At 36.9% G+C, this 22365-nt stretch overlaps 1 protein-coding gene across 8 annotated transcripts in view; it reads left to right on the top strand.

Annotated features, from left to right (window-relative positions):
* ATAD2B (ATPase family AAA domain containing 2B) overlaps positions 1–22365 on the top strand; it is a 207189-nt gene that overhangs the window by 46973 nt on the left and 137851 nt on the right. For 7 of the 8 annotated variants that reach the window (XM_037812951.1, XM_037812949.1, XM_037812947.1 and 4 more), the window contains 2 exons: positions 7533–7631; positions 9145–9256. In XM_037812951.1, coding sequence (XP_037668879.1) covers positions 7533–7631; positions 9145–9256 — 211 coding nt within the window. The remainder of the gene's footprint in view (positions 1–7532; positions 7632–9144; positions 9257–22365) is intronic. The other variant, XM_037812948.1, reaches the window with a different exon arrangement.

Genomic DNA, 22365 nt, shown 5'->3' with positions numbered 1-22365 from the left:
TGTTTTGTGAGTGGCTTCTTTCACTTAGCATGTTTTCAAGGTCCATCCATTTGTAGCATGTATTAGTACTGAATTCCCTCTTATGGATGAATAATATTCCATTGTATGTATTTGCTACATTTTGTTTATCCATTTTTCGTTTATGGATGTTTGAGTTGTTTCCTTCTGGTTTTTATGAATAATTGAATGATGCTGTTATAAACATGTGTATGTAAGTTTTTGGGTAGATATGTGTTTTCAGTTCTTTTGGTTTTTACTTTCTAGTGAAATTCCCAGTTCTTATTGTAACTCTGTGTTTAACCATTTCAGGAACTGCCAAGCTGTTTTCCAAAATAGTTGGACCATTTTATAATTCTACCAGCAGTGTCAGAGGGTTACAATTTTTCCATTTCCTAGCTAACAGTTGTCAGTATCTGTTTTTTCTGATTCTAGCCATCTTAGAGGATGTGAAGTGGTATCTCATTGTGGTTTTGATTTACATTTTCCAAATGACTAATGACATTCAGCATTTTTTCTTGTGCTTTTTGGCCAATTGTATATCTTCATTGGAAAAATGTCTGTAAAATCTTTTATCCTTTTTTTTTCTTTGTTAGTTTTTTAATCAGTTTATTTGTTTATTGTAGAGTTGTAGGAGTTCTTTATAAATTCTAGGTGTAAGTTCCTTATCATATATATATATGGTTTGCAAATATTTTCTCCCGTTCTTTGTGTTATCTTTTCATTTTGATTGTGTCCTTTGCACAGAAGTGTTAAATTTTGATGAAGTACAGTTTATTTATTTTTCCTTTTGTTGTTTATTCTTTTGATGTTATATCTAACAATCCTTTGCCAAGTCTAACGTCATGAAGATTTACCCATATGTTTTCTTTTAGGAGTTTTTTAGTTTTAACTCTTACATTTAGGTCTTTGATACATTTTTAGTTAATTTTTGTGTATGGTGTGTAGTAAGGGTACAACTTCATTCTTTTCCTTGTAGATGTTCTGTTATCCCAGCACTGTTTGGTGAAAAGACTACTCCTCATTGGATTGTCTTGGTATTCTTGTTGAAAATCAGTTGAACATATATGTGTGATTTTATTTCTGGACTTTCAGTTCTAGTCCATTGATCTGTATGTCTGTCCTTCTACGAGAGCCATACTGTCTTGATTACTTTTGCTTTCTAGGAAATTTTGAAATTGGAATGTGTGAGTCTTCCAACTTCAGTCTTCTTGTCCAAGATTGTTGGGGTTTTCTGTGTCCTTTGTAGTTCCACATGAATTTTAGAGTCAGCTTTCCCATTTCTGCAAAGAAATCCTGGTACTCTGGTAGGGACTTCATTGAATTTGTAGACCAATTTGGAGAGCCATCTTAACAGTATTGAGTCTTCTGATCCATGAACATGGGATGTCTTTCCATTTATTTAGATCTTTAATTTCTTTCTATGATGTTTTGTAGTTTTCAGAGTAAAACTTTTGTGCTTCTTTTGTTAAATTTATTCCTAAGTTTTTTTTTATTCTTTTTGATGCTGTTGTAAATGGAATTGTTCTTTTAATTTCTTTTTTATCATGTTCATTGCTAGTGTATAGAAGCACAAATTGATTTTTGTCTGTTGACCTTGAATCCTGCATCTTTGCTGAACTTGTTTATTAGTGCACACAATATTTTTTGATGATTCCTTTTTTTTTTTTTTTTTTTTTTAGCGAGAGGAAGTTACCTTTATTTAGAGATAGTTTTATTCCTTCCTTTATGGATTGGATGCCTCTAATTTCTTTTTTCTTCACTTACTGCCCTGGCTAGTAACTAGCAGAATTTTGAATAGAAGTGTGAGAGTGGGCATCCTTGTTTTGCTTCTGATCTTGAGGGGAAAGCATATAGTTTTTCCCCATTAATTTTGATGTTAGCTGTGGGTTTTTCATAGATGTCCTTTATTATGTTGAGGAAGTTCACTTTTATTCCTAGAGTGTAGAGTGTTTTTATTATGAAATGGTATTGGATGTTGTGAAATGCTTTTTCTGCATGTATCAATGATTTTTTGAATTTTGTATTTTATTTCTATCAATATCATGTATTACATTAATTGAAATTTGGATGTTGTATTAATTAGGGTTCTCTGGGGAAACAGAACCAACAGGAGATATCTGTAAATACGAGATTTTATAAAAGTGTCTCACTCAGTGGGGATTCATGAATCTATATTCCATAAGGCAGGATGCACGAGTCCAAATTCTGTAGGGCAGGCAGCGAGCTGGCAACTCCAATGAAGGTCTTTGATGAACTCGCCAGGAAAGGCTGGCTGGCTGAAGAAGAAGTGAAAGTTCTCTCTCTTCTCCCTTCAAAGTCTTCAACTGATTGGGTTAAATCCAGCTGATTGTATTCTCTCATTGCAGAAGGCACACCGTTTGTTGATGTAATCAGCTACAGATGCAATCTATTGACTGATGATTTAATAAACCAGCCTTCTGGTTTATTAACCAGCCACAAATGTCCTTGCAGTAACAGTTAGGCCCGTGCTTGCTTGACCAGACACCTGGGCACCATCACTTCACCAAGTTGACACATGAACCTGACAATCACAGATGTTAAACCAACCTTGCATTCTTAGGATAAATCCTTTTGATCATGGTGTATATTTTTTCCTATATTCTTGAGGATTTTTGTGTCCACTTTCTTAATGCATAATGGCATATAGTTATCTTTTTCTGGAGGTGTATTAATATGGTCTTCGTATCAAGATGATTTTGGCCTCAAAATGAGCTTTAGAAGTGTTCCCTGCTCTTCTGTTTTTTGGAAGAGTTTGTGAAGAACTGGTGTTAACTTTCCTTTAAATGTTTGGTAGGATTCAATGGTGAAGCCATCTGGGACTGGGATTTTGTTTGTGGATAGTTTTTTGATTACTAATTCAGTCTCTTCTCTTGTATAGGTCTATTTAGATTTTTTCTTTTTTAGTTAATTTGGTATTTTTTGCCTTTCCAGGAATTTGTCCATTTCCCCTAAGCCTTCTAATTATTCACTTATAATTAATTGTTCATAGTATTTCTTCTTAATCCTTATTCTCTAACATAGTATTCTCCCTGACCCTTTCTGTCTTTTTACCTTCTGGGCCTCCCACAGTGCATATATATTTGTACACTTGATTGTGTCTCAAAGGTTCCTCAGACCCTGTTCACTTTTCTTCATTATTTTTTCTTTCTGTTCCTAAGATGGAATGATTTCATTTGTCTTTTCTTTCAGTTTACTGATTCTTTCTTTTGCCAGCTCCATTCATCTGTTGAACCCCTTTAGGGAATTTTTCACTTCTGTTGCTGTGGCCTTCAGCTCTGTTTGGTTCTTTTTAATAGTTTCTATCCTTTTATTGATATTCTCTGTGTTTTTCTTATTTTCCAAATGTCCTTTAATTCTTTGTCCATGTTTTCCGTTAGCTCTTTGAGCATATTTAGGACCAATTGTTTAAAAGGTTTTCTCTGGTATGTCCCAGGCCTGGTCCTCCTTGTTGGTGGTTTCCAGTGCTTTCATCTTTTCTTTTGCGTGGGCTGTTGCTTTCTGTTTCTTTGTATGTTTTGTAATCTTTTATTGAAACTTGGACATTTCAGTTTTTTAATTTGCTGTTGTTGGAATTTAGACTTTGGGGCATGTGTTCCTTCAACTTGTATCCAGCTAGTGTTGTGACAGAGATTTTCTTGAATGCCCGGAGGCTACAATGAAAAAAAAAAGTGGGGGGAAGAGAGAGAACCAATACCTTTCCCAGCCTTTGCAAATTAGCCTTTGGGAGTGTCCTCCTTCAGAATTTGCCATACCATGTATAGCTCTAGGCAAAAGTATATGGTTTTCCTAGGTTCTTTGCATCTTGCCTTGGGCATATGCACATGACTGTAGGAATTCCCCTGTTTACATGGATATATATGTTCCTGCTTATCTTGGAAATTGTGTCTCCTAATGGTTCCGGGCACTGCACTATATGTTCCACAGCCACTATCCCCTTGCCCAGGCAATCAAGACATGATTTCTCTCTTATAGTGTTTTGTAGGAGAGTTCCATGAGCTGTGTCTATATGCAGGGAAAGTCCTGGGATGATGAGCTTAGGAAAACATCGTGGTTCAGTCTTTCAGGATGCCACCAGACATACTGGGCCAGACATTTGTGCTCCCAGTATGTGCCTGAGGGTTACTTTGCTCCTTCTTGAACCAGGACTAGGGACCCATACTTGGAGTGTGGGCCAGCTTTATACCGAGCCAGTGAGGTATTGAAGAAGGGACCAGCAAGGGTGTCACAGATCCTACTGTTATTTGGCACTTGTCCCCTGTTATTGCAATCCTTTAACTATTTTCTGGAGCTTTGATAAAGATGTTTCTTCAAGTTCTTTTGGTTCTGAGTTTCTTTGTTGGGGATGGAACCCTGTGGTGTCTCACTCTGCCATCTTAATTCCCCTCCTTTATTTCTTAATCATGGTTTCATTTAGTTCTATGAAGATATTTACAGTGACTCCTTTGAAGTCTTTGTTAAATCCGACACCTGGTTTTGCTTACAGGTAGTTTCTATTTCCTGCTTCTCTTCTGGTGTATGATTCATGTTTTCCTGTTTCTTTCTGTAATTTTTTTGTTGGAAACTGGACATTTTAGATAATATATTGAACCACTTCTGGTAGCAGTCCCACCTTCCAACCACTCCCACAGTATTAAGCTTCTGGAGTTGTTCTCCAGGGTATATCCAGAGTCACCTTGGGATGAAAGCAACTTTGGTAGGGTTTGCTTTGACCATCTTTTTCCCTAGCCACACCCAGATGTTAAGCACCATCATTTGCTGAATGAGTGTTGTATCATTTTCGAAAATGCCTTGGTGCATAAATTGCTCCATAGACTAAATCTATTTTGGGCTTCTTGGATAGTTCTTGAGGTCAGTGTTTGAGATTTGTTCTGACCCCAGGTGGGTTCATCACAGCTGTCCCTTTAAAGGTTCTTTTGTGCAAACTAGTTGGCCTCCAGTTTAGTCAATATGTCCAGTGAGTTGACCAGTCTCGTGTTATAAACTTGCCTTATGCCACAACTTTCACTCTTTCCAGAGTGCCTTTAGGTTTGAATTTATTGATGCTCTGTTGCATATGAAGTCAGCTCCTTTGAGAAGAGATTAAGATGTCTCTGTTTTCCCTGTGTTCTCCTCCCAGGCAAAATGTATGAACCAGGGCTCTAGAGCTGTGGATGGAAACATTGGCAGGCTGTCTGTGCGTGGTACCCCTGCTTCAGTTGCTGAGCTCTGAGTTGAGTGGGATGGGCAGTGGCCTCGAGTCTTCTCAGTGTGGGCTGAGGCAAAGATGATTGGGATCCTAGTATTCTCAGCTGCTCTGTTTTTTTGTTTTTGTTTTTCTTTTTCTTTTTTTAAAATTCAGTTTTATTGAGAATATTCATATACCATACAGTCAGTCATCCATGGTGTACAATCAGCTGTTCACAGTACCATCATATAGTTGTGCATTCATCACCCCAATCTATTTTTGAACATTTTCATTACACCAGAAAGAATCAGAATAAAAAAAAAAAGTAAAAAAGAACACCCAAATCATCCCCCCCCATCCCACCCCATTTGTCCTTTAGTTTTTATCCCCATTTTTCTACTCATCCATACACTAGATAAAGGGAGTGCGATCCACAAGGTTTTCACAATCACACTGTCACCCCTTGTAAGCTACATAGTTATACAATTGACCTCAAGAGTCAAGGCTACTGGGTTGGAGTTTGATAGTTTCAGATATCTACTTCTAACTATTCCAATATATTAAAACCTAAAAAGTGTTATCTATATGGTGCATAAGAATGTCCACCAGAGTGACCTCATGACTCCATTTGAAATCTCTCAGCCACTGAAGCTTTATTTCGTTTCATTTCGCATCCCCCTTTTGGTCAAGAAGATGTTCTCATTCCCACAATGCTGGGTCCAGGTTCATTCCTGGGAGTTATATCCTTCATTGCCAGGGAGATTTACACCCCTGGGAGTCAAGTCCCACGTTGGGGTGAGGGCAGTGAGATCACCTGCCAAGGTGGCTTCGTTAGAGAGAAAGGGCCACATCTGAGCAACAAAGAGGCACTCAGGGAGACTCTTAGGCCCAATTATAAGCAGGTTTAGCCTCTCCTTTGCGCTGCACTGTTTTTAAGGTAGACCTCCTGTTGCACAAGTTGGAGCTCTGCCAAAGAAGGGAGTGCTTACCTCTCAGCTGTACTGCCTGGAACGTTCTTGTCAACAACAGGAAGCTGGAGGAAGGATGACAAATTCTGATGCCCTGCTCCTCTCAGGAAGATTGCTCTGAGATTGAGAGCTTGGGGAAAAGGGAGACCTGATTCTTGGCTGTACTTGCCTCGAGTGGAATTTCCATCTTGCTGAGTTTAGAGGGGGGAGGGTAGGAGCTGAGTTTGGTTTAAATGCTAAAACTCTTGCTTATCAGATTTTAGTAGATTTTATAAATGTTTTATCATTGCTGTATATCCATAGGACCATTTCAAGAAACTGTAAATGGTTGTTTTTATTTTTAAAATAATTTACATTTGTTTCATTGGGAAACGTTCCGTGGAACTCCTTACACTGCAGTGTCATTGGTTCTTTCTCTTGCTCAGCTTCTTATCTTGTTCTGCTCCCTGCTTCCATGTTTCTTATTTCGTTAGTTAGATCCTTCTGTTGACAATCTGTTCCCTTCTTTGCCAGCAATTCAGGTTTCATGGAGCCTTGGATGTTAGGAATTATGCTGATTCACACTAGTTTTCCTGACTGGTGATTGGCATAATAAATGATCCCACTTTTCATTTAACACCACTAACTTCCCTGTAGTTGGGTTGTGAGAGACGTTACCAAAATATAATAATAATAATAATAATAATAGTAATAATAATAATAATTCAGTATCTTTTACTTTTGAGATGGTGGGATTGGAGCGGTAGAGGGCATGGACATTTATTCTTTATACAATTATTAGTAATTTTAAGTAGTGTTTGTCTATGTGTAATTTTATTTAATTTTTGGAAGATTTTCCAGTTTTGATTTTTTAAATAAAAGTAAGAAGTTCTTTAGTTCTTTAAAAGTCTGGATTATTTCTGATTATTTGGGAAATAGGGAATAAGATAAGAAAATGAAAAACTTTCTTTTCTAACAAGATCCTAATGTTATTTATAAAACAATGACAGATATTCCCTAAATTTGAATGCAAATTAGATTTGTTGGCTGCCTTCTTTAAGCATCCTATTTTTATAATTGTAGGCATCCTATTCCCCTTCTTTTCTTTTTCTTTCTCTGTATTATTCATCACCTTTAAACTTCATTAGATGTAAACTTCATGAGGGCAAAGATATTTGTCTGCCTTACTGTTGTATCTACAGCACATAAAACAATGTGTGGCGCATGGTAGGCACCCAGTAAATACTTCTTGAGGGGATGAATATATGTATTTTCTGCTGTGCTAATAGGAGATATGAAGCCTAGAGTGTGTTTTTAAAAGCCATTTCCCACAAATTATCTAGGAAAAAAAAACCTTTTGCTACTATAAAGGTTTTAAGGATTTTACTTTGTTTAAATAGGAGAAAGAAACATGCCATTCATAGTAGTGACACAACTTCATCTGATGAAGAACGTTTTGAAAGAAGGAAGTCTAAGAGCATGGCAAGAGCAAGAAATCGGTTAGTAAGTTTTTTAGTATTATTTCTATTGTAGAAAAAAGGAAGCAGTTTTTTTGAATGAATGTTATCTATACTGGCATTTGCTAACATTGATACTCAATATTTATACTTTAGGTAAAGCACTAACTTGGTTTCTACTTAATTCTTACAGTAAAAATATAACCTTTGGAAATTTCCCCTAAATTATTTACTCTGTAAGTACTCAGAATAAAGTACTGTGCGGGAAGGTAAAGGAAGGAGAGCTGAGGGAAAGAGGCCGACCTATTTTGGCAGCATCTGGTTCTCTATCGGCATTTTTCCCCCAATCCAAATCCATTTAATGAGGCTGATTTTAGATATTTATGATGATTGCAGCACTCAGAGTAAGATATGGTTTCTAATGGAATCATCTCTGGAGCCCTTGGATTTTTCCTGTAAACACTTGTTTCGGTTGAAGAGTCCCTCTGGTGGTTGGACTCTTATTACTACGTCGTTCACTAGACCTGGAGAGTTTTCACTGAGGGAGAGAATCTAACTTTGTGTGATAAATAAGGATAGTGTGAAATGAAATTTTGAGTTAATATTTTAGTTTATGTTTATAATAATAAAGATAAATTATATTTAGCAAAGCATTTCTATAATTTGGCAATATATAAACATTGTAAAAATACCAAGTTTTCAGTTAGCAGGCTTTAATAAATAAGTTTGGTTTGGTGTAGATTGTATTCTAAAAAAGAATTCCTTGTGTATAAGACAAAAATCTAACTTTAAATAAAATAATGCCTGTTTATCCTGAACTATTCTGATGTCTGCTATGGAACTATATTTTTAAGTTAAGATAGGATTCAGAAATGTCCTTGGAGGTATATCCATTGTAGAATGTACATTTTAAAAAATGAAGCTGCTTATGTTGTCTTTTGGTATTTACACAAGATTTAAAGAGGAAGAAGATTATATTTACTTAGGGGTAATAAACACAAATAAAATAGTATAGAATTTTAGGTAGCTAGACATCTACTTTAAAATAGCTACACAAAAGATAAAACTTAGTTCTCAAGCTGTGATCTAGAATTGGCTTCCTTTGAATAAAAGGTAAAGAAACATTCAGTTATGGGAACTGAGTAGACATGCCCATAGACTATCTGAGGATAAATTTAAGTATTATAATAAAGCTTAATTTTATTTTAATGCTATATATTATTATTATATATAAATATATAGTAGATCTATTTTTATTTTACTCTTGTATAATATGAGGTTTCAGGTGTGTTAAGGAGTTTTTCTAAATTGTAATAGATTGAGCTCTTTAGGCAAATAGGTTAATTATATTGTTTGCTTTATCTAGTGAATAACTTTTTTTTGGATCAGTTGAAAAGAATTTACGAAAACTTTAAAAATATGAAATTCTTTGATGTTATTCTCTGGGTTATAAGAAAAAGGAAAAGACGATAAGTATGCCAAAGATATAAACTTACTGAGACATTAAAAATGAGAAGCTTTAAATTCTATTTACTTGGAATTTTATGATTTTCAGGTGTTTGCCTATGAATTTCAGGGCAGAAGACTTAGCTAGTGGTATCCTCCGAGAACGAGTAAAAGTAGGTGCAAGCTTGGCTGACGTTGATCCAATGAACATTGATAAATCAGTAAGTTTTGTGAATATTTTTCTAGAAGTAGCTTTTTAAAAAAGTTTTTCTTAGTTTCTAAAAGAACACGACAAAAACAGAAAATTCATGTATGACCATTATTATGTTTTAATGGATTTATTTTGGAGCTTAGAACCCTGGTCACATATGATGCTAAGTCAGATTTTCTATTTTTTTCCATTTCATTGTTGCTGTAGCATAGAGTGAAAAATGGGTGTGGCATGAAATGAGACAGAGAGTGGTCAGGGGCCAGGTCCCGTTAAGTCCTGATAAGCAGAGGGCTGTTGTGGAAGCTGCCTAGTTTCATGGTCAGATTTGCATTATATCTCACTGACTAGGATGTGGGTAATGAATTTTGGAGAGACAAGGCTGGCTTTAGATGTTTATGATGTAATTTAGTACTCTAGAGTAATGGCCATGACAGAAAGTAGAGTAATAGTTAAGAATGTAGTTGGATTCAAGAGAATTCAAGAGGTAGATATGACAGAATTTGGTATATTAGTTGCTTTTGGGGAATGAGAAAGGAAACCGAACTGAATGTATTAGCTAGGTTTCTGGCTTAAGTAACTGGGTGGATACTAGGTGGTTCCATTCCTTCAAGGTAGGGAACATAAGAGGATGAATAAGTTGGGGCAAGAAGATGATTTTATTAGTTGTGGGCATGTTTTAGGTATCTGTGATAAATCAAAATGGAACTAATTGGCAGGCAATTGGTTATTTAGGTATGGTTATTAAGGAGAAATATCTGGGCTAGGAATTCATATATGGGTCACCAATGTAAAGATAGTTGAGGTCACTATGGAGAATGGGTGATAGTACCCAGGGAAGTATTTGGCAAGAAAAGAAACCAGATTTAAAGGACAAAGGGTAGATTCTTCTTTTTTTTTTTTTTAATTTAGTTTTATTTTTTATTAGAGATGTAGATTTACAGAAAAATCATGCTTAATATACAGAGTTTTCATATGCCAACCTGTTTTTAACACCTTTCATTTGTATGGTACATCTGGTACAATTGATGAAAGAACATTTTTATAGTTGTACTGTTACTCATAGTTCATGGTTTATATTAGGGTTTACTCTTTGTATTATACATCCTATGTTTTTTTTGTTTTGGTTTGTTTTTAAATTTTTGTTCCAGTAAGGTACATAGAAACTAAAATTACCCCTTTTACCCATATTCGAGTATATAATTCAGTACTGGTAATTATGTTCTCAATGTTGTGCTACTGTCACCACCATCCATTATCTAAACTTTTCCATCCCCTTTAATAGAAATTGTATAATTTAGACATCAACTCCCCATTCCCTACCTCCTCCACAGCTCCAGGTGGCCTATATTCTACATTCTGGTTCTGTCAATTTGCTTATTCTAATTACTTCATGTTAGTGAGATCATGCTATATTTGTTCTTTTGTGTCTGGCTTATTTCACTCAACATGATGTTTTCAAGGTTCATCCATGCACGTATCAGAACTTCATTCTTTTTTATGGCTGAATAATATACTGTGTGTGAATGTACCACATTTGATTTATCCATTCATCAATTGATAGACACTTGGGTTACTTCCATCTTTTGGCAGTTGTGCATAACGCTGCTGTGAACATTGTGTGCCACTATCTGTTCGAGTCCCTGGTTTCAATTCTTTTGGGTATTTACCTAGAAGTGGGATTGCCAGGCCATATGGTAATTCTATGCTTAACTTTCTGAGGAACTGCCAAACTGTCTTCCACAGAGCCTGTACCATTTTACATTCCCACAGCAGTAAAAGAGATCCTATTTCTCCACATACTCTCCAACACTTGTAGTTTCCTGTTTGTTTAATAGAGGCTATTCTAGTAGGTGTGAAATAATATCTCATTGTGGTTTTGAATTGCATTTCCCTAAGAACTAGTGAAGAGGAGCATCTTTTCATGTGCTTTTTGGCTATTTGTATATATTTGGAGAAATGTTTATTCAAGTGTTTTGCCAACTTTTCAATTGGATGTTTGTCTTTTTGTTGTTAAGTTGAAGGATTTCTTTGTGTATTCTGAATATTGAACCATTGTCAGATTGGTTGTTTCCAAATATGTTCACCTGTTGTGTAAGTTGTCGTTTTACTTTTGTGATAAAATCCTTTGGTTTGCAAAAGTTTTAAATTTTTATAAGGTTCCCTTTATTTTTTCCATTGTTGCTTGTGCTTTTGGTGTAAAATCAGTTGGCCATAAATGTGAGGGTTGATTTCTGCACTTTCCGTTTGATTCCATTGGTAAAAATGTCTCCTTGTACCATCCTGTTGGATTTCTGTGGCGTTGTAATAAGTTTTCATGTTGGCTAGTGTGAGTCTTCCCACTTCTTTCTTTTCAAGATGGTTTTGACTATTCAGGGCCACTTATAAATTTACTATTCAGGCTCTGAGTATTCAGGGCTCTATATAAGTTTTTTTTTTTCAGCAAAATTAGACTATTTAATCTTTTAAACTAGTGGAAATGGATGTATAACATTTTTGATTTTTTTGTCAATTTTCTTAGAGAAGTACTTTGATACATTACTACAGCATAGGTACTTTTAAAGAAAAATTCAGTTGGAGAATATGTAAACATATTTATACATGAAATTAGGTCCAATAACTGCTCAATTTGTTTTCTCTGAAGCATAACTAGAACTATACATATTTTACCTTCTGAATAAAAAATTTAAAAAATGGAATTCCTTGGTGAATGCAAATATTTTTTGATGTTTAAATGATTTAATTTAGTCACTTTATGATTTATCTATTTTAACATTCTCTTTTCTAATGATATCTAGTATGCAATCAACCAGCTACATTTGAGCATAAAGAAAATTCAGGCTTCATAAGGTTATTATAATACTGGAAGTATATAATGAAGAAATAGGAATAACCATGAATGGAAAATCCCATACAATCAGCTATGGGCCAGATTTTATTTATATTTACATTTATATATATATATATATATACACATTATATATGTATTTTTAAATACAGTTTTATTGAGATCAGGGCTCTATATAAAATTGATGATTGGCTTTTCCATTTCTGGAAAGAAGGCTGTTGAATTTTGATTGGGATTATGTTGAATCTGTAAATTGTTTTGGGCAGAATAGACAACTTAATATTTAGTCTTCCACGGAGTATCCTTCCAGTTATTTAGGTATTCTTGAATTACTTTTCGCAGTGTCTTGTTTTCCATAGAAAAGTCCTTTACATCCTTTGTTAGATTTTTTTCTTAGATATTTGATTCTTTTAGTTTTTGTAAATTGAATTTTTGCCTTGATTTCTTCTTCCCATTGTTCATTTTTAGTTTATAGAAACACTACTAGTTTTTGAATGTTGATCTTGTAAACTGCCACTTTGCTGAATTCCGTTATTAGCTCTAGGAGCTTTTTGTGGATTTTTCAGGATTTTCTGTTTATAAGATCATGTCATCATCACATAGGGAAAGTTCTACTTTTTCCTTTCCAAACTGGATGCCTTTTGTTTCTTTTCCTTGCCTAATTGCTCTGGCTGTAACTCCCACTACAGTGTTGAATAGCAGTGGTGGCAGTGTTTGTCTTGATTCTCATCTCCTTGTCTTGTTCCAGATCTCAGAGAGAAAGCTTTCAGTCTTTCACCATTGGGTATGAGGAGCAGTAGGTTTTTCATATATGCCCTTTTTCAAGTTGAGCAGACTTCCTTCTACTATTAGTTTTGTAAGTGTTTTTATCAAGAAAGTGTGCTGAATTTTGTCAAATGCCTTTTCTGCATCAATTGAGATAATCATGTGGTTTTCTCCCCTTTATTCTGTTGTGGTGGTGTATTATATTAATTGATTTTCTGATGTTGAACTACCCTTGCATACATGGAATAAATCCCACTTGAGCCTGGTCTATAATTCTTTTAATATGCTGTTGGATTCAGTTTGCTAATATTTTGTTAAGGATTTTTGCATCTACATTCATAAGAGATGTTGGTGTGTAATTTTCTTTTCTTCTGATTTTTTCCTCTGGCTTTGGTATTAGGATGATACTGGCCTTGTAGAAAGAATTGTGGTGTGTTCCCTTCTCTTCAGTATTTTGGAACAGTTTGAGCAGGATTGGTGTTAATTCTTCTTGGAATGTTTGGTAAAATTCCCCTGTGAAGCCATCTGCTCTTGGGCTTTTCTTTGTTGGGATGGTTTTGTTTAGAGATTCAATCTCTTTACTATTTACTGGATTGCTCAGATAGTTAGCAAGACTATCAGTTTCTTCTTGAGTGAGTTTAGTTCTTGTGTGTTTCTGGAAATTTGTCCATTTCATCTATTTTATCTGATTTGTTGGCATACAGTTGTTCACAGTAGCCTGGTATCCTCTTATAGTCCTTTGTATTTCAGTGGATTGGTAGTACTGTCCCTCCTTTCATTTCTGATTTTAGTTATTTGTGTCTACTGTCCTATTTCCTTCTTATTCTGGCTACAGTTTTGTCAATTTTATTGATATTTGCAAAGAATCAACTTTGGATTTTGTTGATTTTCTCTTTTTTTTTTTTAATTCTCTATGTCATTTATCTCTAATCTTTGTTATTTCCTTCCTTCTGCTCACTTTTGGTTTGGTGTGTTCTTTTGTAGATCCTCCAGGTTTGAGGTTAGGTCTCTGATTTGAAATCTTTTTCTTTTTTTTTTTTCAAAGTAAGCCTTTAGAGCTCTCATCACTGCCTTTGCTCCTCCCTTCAGTTTTGGTATATAGTGTTTTCATTTTCATTCACCTTGAGATATTTTCTATTTCTCTTGTGATTTCTTCTCTGACCCATTCCTTAAGAACATCTTGTTTAATTTCCATATATTTGTGAATTTTTCACTTTTCCTCTGTTTTCTAGCTTCATTCAGTTGTGGTTGGAGAAGATACTTTGTATGATTTCAGTAATTTTTAATTTATTGAGACTTGTTTTGTGACCCAACATATGTTCTATCCTGGAGAATGATCCTTATGCACTAGAGAAAAATGTGTATTTTCCTGTTCTTGGGAAAGTGTTCTATATATGTATTTTAGTTCTAGCTGGTTTAGAGTTTTGTTCAAGTCTTCTGTTTCTTCCTTGATCTTCTGTCTAGATATTCTATCCATTGTTGAAAATGGTATATTGAAACCTTGTACTATTGATGTAGAGTTGTGTCTTCTCCCTTCAAATCTGTCAGCATTTGTTTTATATATTTTGGGGTTCTGTGGTTAGGTGTATATATATTTATAGTTGTTATGTCTTGTTGAATTGACCTCTTTATCAGTATATATCTTTGTCCCTTGTAACAGTTTTTGACTTAATTTATCTGTGGTTGGTATAACTACCCCAGCTCTCTTTTGGTTACTAGTTGCATGGTATATTTTTATCCATGATTTCACTTTCAACCTTTTTATGTCTTTGAATTTAAAGTGAGTCTCTTGCAAAAAGCATAGGTTGGGTTATGCTTTTTTATCCATTCTGTCAGTCTCTGCCATTTGACTGGCAAGTTTAATCATTTACATTTAAAGTAACTGCTGATAATGCAATAATTTCTTCTGCCATTTTGCTATTTTGTCTTTCTAAGTTTTATGCCTTTTTTCCCCTCAATTCTTCCATTACTGCTTATTTTCATACATGTTTTGTTTTTTGTATTTTACCACTTTTAGTCCCTTTTCATTTCTTTCTGCACATATTTTTCATGTATTTTCTTTGCAATTACCATGTGGTTAAAGTTTAACACCACAAAGCTTTTACAATTTGATTTGATACCAACTATCTCCAGTAGCATTCAGATACACTGTTATATACCCCTCTGTTCTAGTTTGCTAATGCTATCGGAATGCAAAACACCAAAGGTGGATTGGCTTTTATAAAAGGGGGTTTATTTGATTACACAGTTACAATCTTAAGACCATAAAGTGGTCGGTACCTTCACTGGAGGATGGCCAGTCGCATCTGGAAAACCTCTGTTAGCTGGGAAGGCATGTGGCTAGCATCTGCTCCACATTCTGGTTTCAAAATGGCTTTCTCCCAGGATATTCCTCTCTAGGCTTCAACTCCTCAAAAATGTCACTCTTAGTTGCTCTTGGGTTATTTGTCCTCTCTTAGCTTCTCCGGAGCAAAAGTCTGCTTTCAAAGGCCATCTTCAAAATGTCTCTGTGAGCTGAAGCTCTTCTCTCCATTCCAGTGCATTCTTCAAAGTGTCCCTCTTGGCTGTAGCAAGCTTGCTTCTTCTGTCTGAGCTTATATACTGCTCCAGTAATCAAGACCCACCCTGAATGGGTGGGGCCACGCCTCCATGGAGATTGTCTCATCAGAGTTATCACCTACAGTTGGGTGGGTCACATATCCATGGAAATACTCAAAGGATTCCAGTCTAATCAGCACTAAAATGTCTGCCCTGCAAGATTGCATCAAAGTACATGGCTTTTTGTGGGGGACATAATACCTTCAAACCGGCACACCCCCCTTCCCCCCACCTTTTTTTTTTGTATTTGTTACAAAGATTCAATATGTCCAAAGCCATAGATTTATCATTACTTTTTATGCATTTGCACTTAGGACCCATAAGATGGAAGAACTGGGATAAAATACCAAAATAATACAATACTATAGTATTGGAATTTATAATTCCCCATATGGTTACTGTTCTAGTTTGCTAATGCTGCCAGAATGCAAAACAGCAGAGATGGATTGGCTTTATAAAAGGGGGTTTATTCGGTTACACAGTTACAGCCTTAAAGCCATAAAGTGTCCAAGGTAACACATCAGCAATCAGGTACCTTCACTGGAGGATGGCCAATGGTGTCTGGAAAACCTCTGTTAGCTGGGAAGGCACATGGCTGGCGTCTGCTCCAAAGTTCTGGTTTCAAAATGGCTTTCTCCGAGGATGTTCCTCTCGCAGCTGCAGTTCCTAAAAAATGCCACTCTTAGTTGCACTTGGGATATTTGTCCTCATTCAGCTTCTCAGGAGCAAGAGTGCTTTCAACAGCCGTTTTCAAACTGTCTCTCATCTGCAGCTCCTGTGCTTTCTTCAAAGTGTCCCTCTTGGCTGTAGCTCCTCTTCAAAACATCACTGTCAGCTGCTGAGTTCCTTCTGTTATGTCAGCTCATTTATATGGCTCCACTGATCAACTTAGACCCACCCCGAATGGGCAGAGCAGTGCCTCCATGGAAGTTATCCAATCAGAGTCATCACCCACAGCTGGGTGGGGCACATTCCAAAGAAACACTCAAAGAATTACAATCTAATCAACACAGATAAAGTCTGCCCACACAAGATTACATCAAAGATAATGACGTTTGGGGGACACAGTATATTCAGACTGGCACAGTTACCTTTACTGGACCTATTTATTTCTTCATGCTGCTTTGATCCACTGTCTGATGTCCTTTCCATTCTGTTTGAAACGCTCCCTCTACCATTGCTTCTACAGCACGTCGACTGCTGATGAACTCCCTGAGCTTTTGTTTTTCTGGGAATGTCTTAATTTCACCCTCGTTTATGAAGGAAAGTCTTGCCAGAAAAAAATTCTTGGGTTGGCATTTGTTTTCTTTCAGCACTTTAAGTGTATTGTTCCTCTGCCTTCTTTCCTGCGTAACTTCTGATGAGAAATTGGCATTTAATCTTATTGGGATTCTCTTGGACATAACATGTTGCTTTTCTCTTAAAACTTGCAGACTCGCTCCTTGTCTTTGCCATTGGACAATTTGATTACTGTGTGTCTGGACATGATTCTCTTTGAGTTTATCCTACTTCAGGTTCGTTGGGCTTCTTGAATGTGCACATTCATATCCTTTGTTAAGTTTGGGAATTTTTCTCCCATTATTTCTTTGAGTATTCCTTGTGCTCCTTTCTTTCTACTCCTTGGCCTCCCATAATGTGTATATTGGTGCGCTTGATGGTGTCCCACAGGTCCCTTAGGCTCTGTTTTTTTTTTTTTTCTTTTCTTTTCTTTTCTTTTCTTTCCTCAACTGGAGTAATTTCAATTGTCTTGTTTTCTAGATCACTGATTCTTTTTTATTTTATTTTATTTTATTTTATTTTGAAATAAATTCAAAGTTCCATGAATAAGTTGCAAAAACAATACTAGCCCCATACACAGAATTCCATCATACCCTGACCCCCCTCCCGATAGCTCAATCCACCAACTTTAACATGCTGTCACATCACTATTTCTTTCCCTCCCTCCCTCCCTCCCTCCCTATCATCCATCATATATTTCTTTGTCTTCTGAATATATGAGAGTTAGCTGCACACATCCTTGAACATACACTGTAATTCACGTATGTACTTTCCATGGACAAGAACATTCTTTTATGTAATTCCATTAAGCACAGCTAAGAAGTATGAGAGATTCAACAATGATACAATGCTTACATTCTGTATTTCCTTTTCCTTATGTCTCAACTGTGTCCCTTTGAGCCACCTGTCCTCCACCCTCCAATCCCATCCAAGTTCATCCTTAGCATTCAATTGTTGTCTAGTTAGACTTTTTTTTTTTTTTTTCTTTTTTTCAATTGTGGAAACATATATACAGCCTAAATCTTCCCATTCCACCCCTTTCCTAGCCTTGCATTAGTGGGATTAATCACGTTTAGAATGATGTTATGCTCTTTCCCACCATCCATTACTAGAAATTTCCCTTCACCTCAAACAGCAACCCTACACTCCTTTCTTAACTTCCCATTGCCCCTTCCCCCATTTCTCTTAACCCAAACTCTACTTTTCATCTCTATGGTTATATTCTCTGATAATTTCTTTGTGTTTACTGTGGGACTTAAAATTAACCTCTTAAATCCCTATCAATCTTGTTTTTCTTTGATACCACCTTCACTTCAATAGGGCACATAAACTATGTTCCTGTACTCCTTCATTCCCCCACCTTTATATAGTTGTCTAAAATTACATATTTTACATTGAGTTCAAAACCATTGATTTGTCCTTAGAGTTTGTGTATTTTATATCATGTAGGAAGTAGATAGTGGAGTTATAGTTCAAAAATTATTGACTTCTATTTGTATTCCATTGTGTTTGGAGAATGTTCTTTGAGTGTATTCTTTTTTTTTTTTTTTTTAATTTCTTGAGGCTTGTTTTATGTCCCAGCTTATGGTCCCTTCTGGAGAAAGATCTGTGATCACTAGAGAAAAATGAGTGTCCTGGTGATTTGGGATGTAAGGTACTATATATGTCTGTTAAAATTCTCTATATCTCTTTCTCCTTTCTTTGTCTCTCTGTGGTAGGGCTTCCTTTAGGATCTGAAGTAGGGCAGGTCTTTTATTGGCAAAGTCTCTCAGCATTTTTTTGTCTGTGAAAAATTAAGGTCTCCCTCAAATTTGAAGGAGAGTTTTGCTGGATAAAGTATTCTTGGTTGGAAATTTTTCTCTTTCAGAATTTTAAATATGTCATGCCACTGCCTTCTCGCCTCCATAGTGGCCACTGAGTAATTACAACTTAGTCTTACATTGTTTCCTTTGTATGTGGTGAATTGCTTTTCTCTTGCTGCTTTCAGAACTTGCTCCTTCTTTTCAGTATTTGATAGTCTGATCAGAATATGTCTTGGAGTGGGTTTATTTGGATTTATTCTATTTGGAGTTCTCTGGGCATTTATGCTTTGTTGTTTATATTGTGTAGAAGGTTTGGGAAGTTTTCCCCAACAATTTCTTTGAATACTCATTCTAGACCTTTACCCTTCTCTTCCCCTTCTGGGACACCAATGAGTCTTAAGTTTGGATGTTTTATTTTATCTATTGTATCCCTGAGATCCATTTCAATTTTTTCAATTTTTTTCTCCATTGTTTCTTTTGTTCTTTCACTTTCTGTTCTGTGGATTTCTAGGACACTGAGATGTTGTTCAGCTTCCTCTAGTCTTGTATTGTGAGTATCCAGTCTTTTTAATTTGGCCAACAGTTTCTTTTATTTCCATAAGATCTTCTATTTTTTTATTTACTCTTGCAATGTCTTCTTTTTGCTCTTCTAGGGTCTTTTTTATGGCGCTTATATCCTGGGCCATGGTCCTCTTGATGTCCTTTAAATCCTTTGCCATGTTTTCGTTCTTTGATTGTAGTTCTTTAATTAATTTTGCGAGGTATAACATTTCTTCCGAAATCTTGATTTGTGTGTTTGGAGCTGGATTCTCCATATCATCTGGTTTTATCATATGCATTAAGATTTTCTGTTGTTTTTGGCCTCTTGGCATTTGTTTTGCTTGATAGGGTTCTTTCAAGTTGTATCAAAAAAAAAAAAAGGATATCGATCTAATTTTTCAGAGACACAGTTTGGTGATGTACACTTTCTCTAACTAACCAGCAGATGGCATCTGTGAGCCACCTATATCCCTCCAGTCAGTTCTCAACCTTTTTTCCCGCGTAGTGTGGGGAAATGATTCTTGTGTGTTCAGTTGGAGAGCTCAGCCTGGGCGCGCCCTGGACTCATCCACCCTGAATGTGGGGCGCGCGCACGGGTGGCCAGGGAGGAAGGGCAGCTCTCTCTCGGTGTCCCATAAACCACCAGACTTGGTGTAGTGCCCCTGGGTTCTCCAAGCGGATCCCCCCTCCCAGCCGTGATCCTCCCTCGGCCGAGGGAGATGCTGTGCTACGTCATCAGTGTGCGCCGTCCCTCTAGGGAAGCCCTGGGCCGCTTGGCTGTGCCGCGGGGCTCTCAGCTCGTTTCAGAATGCAGAATGTGTGAGGCTGTCTTTACTGCAACGCCTTGTGGGCTGAGAACAGCTGAGGTTTTCTCCACAGACAGAGAGCGAGAGACAGAATATTTCCCCCGATTCTCTCAAGGTCAGTTGTCACCAAAAGCCTCTGTCTGCTTGTTGAGGATTCGCTGTCTGTATTGAGCAGTTATTATTAAAACCTCACTTGGAGCTGGGCTGAGAAAGTGCACGGCGCGGCTTCCGTGAGGGAGGGGCTCCCGGCTCTAGGTACTCGGCTCTCAGCACGGGTCCGCAATTTTACTTACAGATTTTATGGTGTGATCTCGGGCATTCCTCCCAATTCATGTCGGTGGATGTTGAGTGTACAGTCACGTTTGTCTCCCCGCTACCATTCCAGGTTATTTACTGGTTTTTTGTTCATTTATGAATTGTTCTGGGGGAGACTAAGTCTTCCACTTCTTTCTATGCCGCCATCTTCTCAGAATCCTCACTGGAAGGCAGCATGGCAGTTCTAGATGAGGTTAAGTAGGGGTTTTCCATATTATTTTGCAATCCAGTTACTAGGTATCCACCTGTGGAGGCGGCGCTGGATCGGAGCCACTGATTCTTTTATCCATCTTCAATCTGGTGTTGCAACCATCTAGGGAATTTTTCATTGCTGTTACTATGTACTTCAACTCCAATATTTCTGTTTGGTTCCTGTTGAGAATCTCAAAGAGATTTCCATATTATTTATTCATTGTCTTTCTCATATGCGTTAGTTCTTTTTCTGTAGTTTCTTTTATCTCCTTGAGCATATTAAGGATCATTTTTAAAAAGTCTGTGTCTGGTAAATCGAGAGTTTCCTCCTGTTCATTGATGGTTTCTGGATTTTTGTCTTGTTCTTTTGTACTGTCATCATTTCCTGTTTCTTTGTCTTGTGATCTTTTGCACACTTTACATTTTTATATTTTAAAGTTTTAATTCTGGGATTTAATCACTGAGCTGTCTGTTCCTTATATAGTATCCAGCTAGTGATATGACATAGATTTTCTTGAATGCCAGAAGCAATTCAAAATGAAACCAAAGCAAAAAGTACCTTTCACTGTCCTTTCAAATTGTCTCTGCCCTGGCTGGTGCTCTCCATCAGAGTTTTAGCCCTCCTAACAAGAGGATTAGGTAGAGACAAATGTGAAGTGCAGTGTCCTCCCTGTCTTATCTGAGTCACTATGGAGCCTGCCCCTTTTTTTTCCAGGCCTGGACCTGCTAGAAGGCCTAGGAATTCTCTATTCACACTTTAAGGAGTTCATGTGACTCTTCTCTGTACTCCCCCTGAAAAAGACTTTTACCTCTTCCTGGGTGCTCTCTTTAGTGAGTCTATGCAAGTAGGTCTTTGCCCCCTGCTACTTCAAATTGATTTTTTTTCTTACACTATCTGAGCTATTTGCAAGTTGCTTTTCTGCCCTCACAACAAAACTCGGGGAGGACAAGCCCTAGAGAAGTTCCTTGGCTCCATCTCTCGCACTTCTGTCTGATAGATTGGCACTGACATACATGTACCACAGTATGTGCACAGGGGCTGCTGTGTGCCCTCAGGGACAGGGCCAGCAGCCACAATGGGAGGGCAAGCTGGCCCTGTCCAGATTTGTGCAGAGGTTGGGGGAGGGGCAGCAAGGATTCCAGGAGCTTCCTGGATGACTTTTGAAGCTGCTTTTTGATTCAGCACTTGACCGGTTAATGCAGCCCTTTAATTGTTTTCTGTATTTTTGAGGAAGAGTACTGTTTTAAGATTACTCTGCTGCCTGTTTTAAGATTACTCTGTTCAAGGGGGGTTGGAACAATGACTGCCCTCAGGGCAGGCCCACAGCCATCTGAAGTAACTGATCAAAAGTAATCAGTGATCAGAGCACCTATTCCCAGAGTTTGGGGACTAGGTCTTCATTTCCCACCCTGATACCAGCAAGCTGTGCCTTTAGTCTGACTCAGCTCCAGTTCCTACTTTTGCCTGCCTCTGCAGGGAGGGTGACACTCACCAGTATTTATTGCAGTTTACCAGCTTCTTCCTCCTTCTCCCCCTTCGATGCTGCACAGTGTTCAACTAGACTCCCGAATTTCAAAATAATTGATGCAGGCAATTCCTGCCAGTTTAATAACTGTTTTGGTGGAGGGAATGATTCCTGGAGCATCCTACTCTGCCATCTTCCCACAGTCCTGAGCCATAGGTTCCTTTTTACTGTTAATAGTAGTTTCTTTACTTTTGGGGGTACTTTGGAATAAGGTTATTGCATTACTAAGAGCATATTTCATAATTTTTCCTTTGTTCCCATAAATGTCTCTATACACATAATTTAACTGATTCGTGTATTAGAGACTTAAAAGAAGTTACCAAATTAATTTGTATGTATTTGAAAATGAAATTTTAGTGATCTCCAATCTAATGTCCTAGGGAGAAATATTGATCTATCTTATTAATGAGGGCCTATGGAAATTTCAGAGTATTGACTAAATACTTAGAGTA

The sequence above is a fragment of the Choloepus didactylus genome, chromosome 20, assembly GCF_015220235.1.
Source record: "Choloepus didactylus isolate mChoDid1 chromosome 20, mChoDid1.pri, whole genome shotgun sequence".
Classification (NCBI taxonomy): domain Eukaryota; kingdom Metazoa; phylum Chordata; class Mammalia; order Pilosa; family Megalonychidae; genus Choloepus; species Choloepus didactylus.
This window is presented reverse-complemented; position numbering and strand designations above follow the sequence as displayed.